Source organism: Triticum aestivum, chromosome 3A (assembly GCF_018294505.1).
Source record: "Triticum aestivum cultivar Chinese Spring chromosome 3A, IWGSC CS RefSeq v2.1, whole genome shotgun sequence".
Lineage (NCBI taxonomy): Eukaryota > Viridiplantae > Streptophyta > Magnoliopsida > Poales > Poaceae > Triticum > Triticum aestivum.
In genome coordinates this window covers 501,601,808-501,609,006 of record NC_057800.1, presented here as the reverse complement: position 1 = coordinate 501,609,006, position 7,199 = coordinate 501,601,808, and the positions used below count along the sequence as shown (strand labels likewise).

Genomic DNA, 7,199 nt, shown 5'->3' with positions numbered 1-7,199 from the left:
TGAATAAAGGCCAACGGACTGTCGCTGCCGCTGCGTTTTGTTTTTCCTTGTAGTCTAATTCGTCTAATTTCACGTCGTCATGTACAAACATGCCCTGTGCCAACCACTGCACCGAGCACATTTTCATGTCTATGAAGAGATACATCATCTTTTATTTTATAGAGAAAGCAGGGTTCTTCATGTCGATTCCGATGGTCTCCACCACTAAACTTTTGCAATTTTAGCTGATATTTACAGCGCAGTACCTACCAATTATACAGATTTTTAGTGCAATTTCAAATTCCGTTTGAATAAATTTGAGCGAACAAAAACTGCTCACCCTCGAGTAGTTGTCATTTCCTTGTTTGAATTTTCAAATAATTTGAAATGTAAAAATCTAGATAAAAAATATGGGCCATTTGCTAGCTATATTTTTTATCTAGATTTTTACATTTTAAATTCAAATAATTTATAATGTAACTGGACCAGGTTCGAATCTTGTGCAGGTTATATTTTTGCCAAAACACCTATTCGATACAAAAATAATCAAAATGACCTACCACAGCAGTATAAAATTGCCTTTTTTTGCGATATACAAAATTGGCTAATTGCCTCATGATTTGAACTCTAGGCCTAGATGTGTGAAGAAAACTGACCTACAGCTACAGTACAAAATTGGATTTTAATTTTAAGTGATCCAAGTCCACTTTGAAATAGGAATTCAAACCAACCGAAATCTTTTGAGAGGAATGGAAATAAATTCGCTCACCCTCTGAATTCATTTATATAACTCGATATTAGAGCAAGCTTATTGCTGACATCGGTGGCGTCTTTGTATACGGTTGTCCCGGCCGAAATAAGGAATTTATTTGTCAGTTGACCAATATAATAGCATATGCATCTTTGTATTAGACATCAAAGGACGTTCATTGTGGTGGTTAGCACGCGCGGCGGGAACTGAAGAAGACAGAGGCAATTACAGTACTTATTACGTGTGAATCATTTGAACAAATTGAGGGTGTTTCTGCAAAAAAAGAACATCATACCTAGCGCCTCCGCCACTAACTGACCCTGACAGTGGGAAGATGCACACGTGCCACGCCATGCACGCAACGGATATGCCGGCGTACATGCTTTATGACCGTATTTGCACGAGATTGCAAGTTAGGTGACCAAAAACCCGAATTTTAAAAGTTTTAGCACCAAACTGAACGTCCAAAGCAAGTTCTATGGCTCCCGGTGATATTACCTCAACTTTAAACTTTGATGGGTTGGCTCCAGCAAGGAACACGTTCGCATTTTTTCTCCCTCGTTAATATGATTATAAACTTTTTTTTTTGAGGGAAATATGATTATGAACTAGTGTTTTGAGAACTGGAGCCGATTCCGGTCAAAAGAGAAAGAAGGATAGAACAGCAGCCGATTAGTACCTCGCTGACAGTGGGCCACAGACGCGTCGGCAAGCTGAGCGAGCGAGTCTCCATCCTCCCACCCAGGTCTCGGACGCCAACAGACAGCCACCGTAACCCTCTCGTCTGAATCCCCAAATTCGAATCAGACGATACATGTAGCTCGCTGCTTCTTCTCAATCCATCCCCCCCGCGCGCCTCTTCCTACCCCGCGCGTGCTCTGGCGAATCTGTAGCCCCGTATCTCGGCGGGGGCGGCGGCAATGGCGAACCCCCTAGCCGGGCTGCAGGACCACCTCAAGCACGCGCGCGACTACGCGCTCGAGGGCCTCTACGACACATCCATCATCTTCTTCGACGGCGCCATCGCGCAGATCAACAAGTGAGCTCCCTAGCCCACCCTCCCGGATTCGCCGGCGGTTAGGCGCTGTGTAATTCGCGACGTCGTACCCGTGTGGATCTGTGCAGTCGACCTCACGGCCTCGGATTTGGCCCGTGAGGATCCATTTGATTGTTCTGGTATAGTGGGTTCTAGTCATTTTGCTGTAAGCGAGAAGTCTTGCGGTTGGTAGTATGTTGTGATGCTTATCATTAATTAGGGTCGAGAAAACAATCGTCTATTTGCGCTGATCTGCCGTCAAAAAGCGTCCCAGTAGTAGCTCATGTTCATGATTTGGGTGCTCCAGAATATCAGGTCATGTATGTAAAGTCTGCCTGGATTTGAAGTCACGAGGCACCTTGGTTATTGTAGAAATGATACTGAGCTCTGTACGGTTGCACCCAGATTGCACCTAATGAACGCCAATGCTTCATTTCATCTTGAAACTTTCAAAACAGTAGTCGTATGTTTTCACTAAAACATTGCATTCACGTCAGAACCAGCCTTTTGCGGATCTGCTTTGAGTCGCATTGTGCGAGAGGCCCTGTTCTTGTTGATGTGTTACTCGATTGCAGGTTTGAAGGTAAAATGTTTGATGTGGCGAATGCTGTTGATATTTAAAACTAAGATAATGCATTTCCCCGTTGCTTTGTTATCTTTAGTACTTAGGAGTAAAACCTTAACAGATGTTTTTAATTTGTTGTCCTTCATGATGTGATAGTTGATCGTGAATATTTATGCAGGCATCTAGCTAATTTAGATGACACCTTTATCCGCACAAAATGGATGAACTGTAAGAAAGCTATAAGTGAAGAGGTAGAGATTGTTAGGCAGCTCGATACCCAATTGAAGTCATTTAAAGAAGCCCCTGGGACAATGCGGTCCTCGTCGCCTCCTATTCGCTCTAATAATAAATCATTTCTGTTCCAACCATTGGACGAGTATCCAACATCATCGCCATCAACCTTTGACGACCCTGATGTGTGGGCACCTCCAAGAGATACAAATACACCAAACCGAAGGTCAGCAAGAGGCCAATCTAGTGCAAGAAAATCCTCCCAAGATGGAGCTTGGGCACGGGGTCCATCAAAGACTGGAACACCTAGCCGTGGTGCAAAACCCAGCGGAAGTAAAGCAAACTCTGCGGTAAGATCATCAACTGCTTCAAGCACTGGCGGGAGGAAAGGAAAATCAAGTTCGAGCAAGGCTGATTCAGCGGTAATTTCCTTCAAGCAAATATTCGTTACACTCTGAAATCTTTATTTGATCAAATATATTTTGTTGATGTTGTTAGTTACCTCTGTCTGCACCCATGAATGAAAACAATATATGTTTAAGAATTAGACTTTTAGTGCTTCTTTTTCTGCTGGCAATGTTTACCTGCCTGTCTGCCTGGTGCCAAAAGAAGAAGAAAAGGGAGCTTTTGAATATCATCCAGGATACATACTTCTTATATATTAGTTTTTGTATTGTATGGTTTCAAAATGTGGCTACAGCTGTTATTTCCAACATATGTTGGTGTATGCAAAGTGGAGTTAACCTCAGCCTTTTTTTTAGAAGATAGCCTTAAATATGTCGATTTGGATTATCAATTTGTTCCTAAAATCATTTAGTTTGTCATACCGAGAAACATACCTTCTTATAGTTATTGAAGACACTTTTTTCTAACTCTGTACTGAAGGAATACTCTATCATCATCTATTTCTAGCTCCTCGTTGTGCATATTCCATAGGCGCGAAGTATGACGGCGCACACAACAAGAATGATGCTGAAATCACCAAGCATTTCAAAAGCAATCACATACTGAAATAGGAGAGCATCTATTGTTACCTTCTAAATTAGGGAACTGGAATCCGCATATATGCATGTTTTTTTTTGTGCGTGCCTCTTGTTGGGTTTAGCTTTTTGATCAACTTGATGATATGGAACTACAGATTACTGCTATATGCAAATTGCGTTTCTAAAATTTTCTATTTTTTCTTATCCTTTCCTTTCAGAGCAGCGATGCTGAAGAAGGTAAGTCCAAGAAGGCACAGTATGAAGGACCGGATGGGGACTTAGCTGCCATGCTTGAAAGAGATGTTCTAGACTCTACCCCAGGAGTGAGATGGGATGATGTTGCAGGACTTAGTGAGGCCAAAAGACTCCTTGAGGAAGCAGTTGTGCTTCCTCTCTGGATGCCTGAATATTTTCAGGTAATGATTTGGAATTTCGAACTATGCTATTCAATGAAGTGTCTGTTATTTTATCTGTTCATTCATTCTTGTTGCTATCTAACATCATGACCATGGACAAAGTTGCTGCCTTTCTTTCGTAGTATGGTGCACATGAGTCATCTGGACATCCACACTTTTTAATTTTTCTTTAATATGGCTGGTTTATAATATGTCATTTAATATTATGCATACCCAATCACGCTAACCGCAATTTGAGTTTCTAAAATTAGTTACTCATGATATTAATGTCGTATGTTTTCTCTTTTTCTGTGCCCTGTTCCATTCAGTCTAAAGTTACATGCGCCCTCATCATACTCCTTCGGGTTCTATTTCTGTTCAGGGTATTCGTCGACCTTGGAAAGGGGTTCTTATGTTTGGCCCACCAGGTACCGGGAAGACCCTTCTAGCTAAGGCAGTAGCTACAGAATGTGGAACAACATTCTTTAATGTTTCGTCTGCAACATTGGCTTCGAAATGGCGGGGGGAGAGTGAGCGCATGGTCCGTTGTTTATTTGAACTTGCAAGGGCCTATGCTCCAAGTACAATCTTCATTGATGAAATAGACTCCCTATGCACATCTCGTGGGTATGTGACCATACATTTTGCTGTTCGCCATGCAAGTTCAAGTTCTATTAATGCCGGCCAAGATAATGACAATTTTCCCAATAGCTTTGTACCTTAAACTTGAAGACATTCTTAATTGTTTTGCCTGGTAAATAAGTTACATGTCGCAGAAGAGAACACTCTCGTGCTTTTTATACCTCTTTTTAATTAAGCTTGACAGGCAAATGTAATGAAAATATGAAACTGCCAGTTCTTATATTTTACTATTTATCTTCATTTAGAAAATACCGTGCCCTGATTTATCAATTTATGTATTTATTCAGAGCTTCTGGTGAGCATGAATCATCGAGGAGGGTAAAGTCTGAACTTCTAGTGCAAATAGATGGTGTTAACAATAGCTCTACCAATGAAGATGGTCAGCCGAAAATTGTTATGGTTCTGGCAGCTACCAACTTTCCATGGGATATTGATGAAGCACTCAGGTTGGTGAACTCTTTCACTCATATTTGCATTTATTAATTTAGAGGTGCTACTGGTAGTATCAAAACTCTTTGCATAATATCTGAATTTGTACGAGATGATTGATTTCTTGAGTTATGTTACTATTGGAGTTAGAGACCGTATTGGTTTCTAGTGTTGTGTTGCTATTGGAGTTAGAGACCGGATTGGTTTCTAGAGTTGTGTTGCTGTTATTAGAGTTAGAGACCGGATTGATTTCTTTTGTTGTGTTACTATTGTAGTTAGAGATCACCAGAGGTGAAGTGTAGTACATATATCTATATCTATACCAATATAAAAAGACCCAAAGGGACAGATCCAAACAAATCTCGACCATCAAATCATGTTAATCCAACGACCTATATTGCTCCAACGGCAATCACTCAACGTGTTTAACATGCAATTAATATCATACCAAATATCGACGGCTACACTATCCATGTAGTTAACGCTTAATTGATATCCTACCTAATATCAGTTTGCAATTAATTTTTACCTTAATATTAATGTGTATCGCACGTACGAATATACTAGTTTCCTTCAAATAAGGCAAATGATTATTTTGTTTAGTTCCTGCCACATTTGTCATGTCGCCGTTTTATGGGGTAAGATCAGAGCCTTGAGCATCTGTAACTTGAGTTGTGTTTCTATTCGCTACCTTTGCGGGCTAGAGTGGTATCTGGGTGTTCTGAATTTTAACTGCTCTCATGCCTCTACATTGGTTAATGTCCCGTTTTCCCTATTTGTACTGTCTACCGCAATAAACAGTTCTTTTCTGCAGTGAAACTACAGCTTTTGCTATTTATTTTTCCTGCCATTTTGTTTGTCAGTCAGCGTGCTAGCTACATGCTCTACTACTGTAACTATATTTATGTTACCGTTCCTCTGGCACATATGGTTTTTTAACTCACTGAATCTTGATTGGCTCAGGCGGAGGCTGGAAAAGCGTATCTACATTCCACTTCCAAGTTTTGAAAGCAGAAAATCACTCATCAGCATAAATCTTAGAACGGTTGAGGTATGATGTACTAAAGCATTTGTTACTCATCTTTTCGTCATTTGGTCGTTATGGTTTTATTTCATTCAGGGATACTGTTCACTAATCATACTGCATCATCTACGTTGATGATAAGTCACTGTTTAATATCTCGTGTTGCTTACTAACGCCCCACTTTTGTATCAACAGGTAGCTACTGACGTTAACATCGACGAAGTCGCACGAAGGACAGAAGGGTATAGTGGGGATGACCTGACAAATGTTTGCCGTGATGCTTCGATGAATGGTATGAGGCGAAAGATTGCAGGCAAGACCCGTGATGAGATCAAGAACATGTCAAAGGATGATATCTCAAAGGACCCGGTAGCCATGTGTGACTTTGAAGAAGCTTTGGTCAAGGTCCAGAAGAGTGTGTCGCCCTCTGATATCGAACGGCACGAGAAGTGGATGGCCGAGTTTGGATCTGCTTAAACCTTGGTTCCCATTGAAGGAGATTGCTGGATCTTGTCCACAACTTTTTGTTTGTTTGTGTTTTATTCCTGGCATTTGCCATATTTCCACCTTCCCGTATGTTGTTTCAATGGCGGCAGTATGTATGTATGTTCAACTATGTTTCCTGAGCCGGTAGTTTATCACAAGAGGCAGACCGGAAGCGAATTATTATTCGGTGAGTGTTTGTTGATTGATTTTCAGTGGTACTGGAAGTCTGGAACTGTGGAAGTGAAATTCTTTGTGTTTATTCTCGAAATGCTATGTATGGACATGACCATCACTGTATTTCCATCTCCCATCCATTTTCTAATTACTCCACGGAATAATTTTGAAGCTTTGATGTCCGCCTTTTACATCGTCAATGTTTCATGTACGGCGCTTTGTGTTGAAGGAGTTGCGTCTCTAGTGGCTACGGTTGTGCATCCCTGAAGGCGCCTCCGAGCACACGCAGATAGAAGAGAACCGATCGTGTGTGAAGCAATTTTTTGCTGGTCTCAGATGTGAGGCAGGGGCGGCCTGGCACCGAGACCTGGAATTGCTCTGGTACCAATATCATAACCTACTTCTCCTATCCTCAGGAAAATACTAGGGGATCTAGATGAAGACATGGAAGTCGTGTCCTTGACTTGCTTTCATGCGACCTCTGATAGCTCTACCTACGATCAA

At 41.3% G+C, this 7,199-nt stretch overlaps 1 protein-coding gene across 1 annotated transcript; it reads left to right on the top strand.

Moving 5' to 3' along the window:
- The first annotated feature begins 1,435 nt into the window (after positions 1-1,435).
- LOC123061859 (katanin p60 ATPase-containing subunit A1) lies at positions 1,436-6,866 on the top strand. The gene is made up of 7 exons (XM_044485140.1): positions 1,436-1,769; positions 2,510-2,984; positions 3,764-3,961; positions 4,323-4,567; positions 4,870-5,028; positions 5,975-6,062; positions 6,231-6,866. The coding sequence occupies exons 1-7, from the start codon at positions 1,651-1,653 to the stop codon at positions 6,510-6,512; spliced, it is 1,566 nt and encodes a 521-aa protein (XP_044341075.1). The 5' UTR covers positions 1,436-1,650; the 3' UTR covers positions 6,513-6,866.
- Positions 6,867-7,199: the final 333 nt, after the last annotated feature.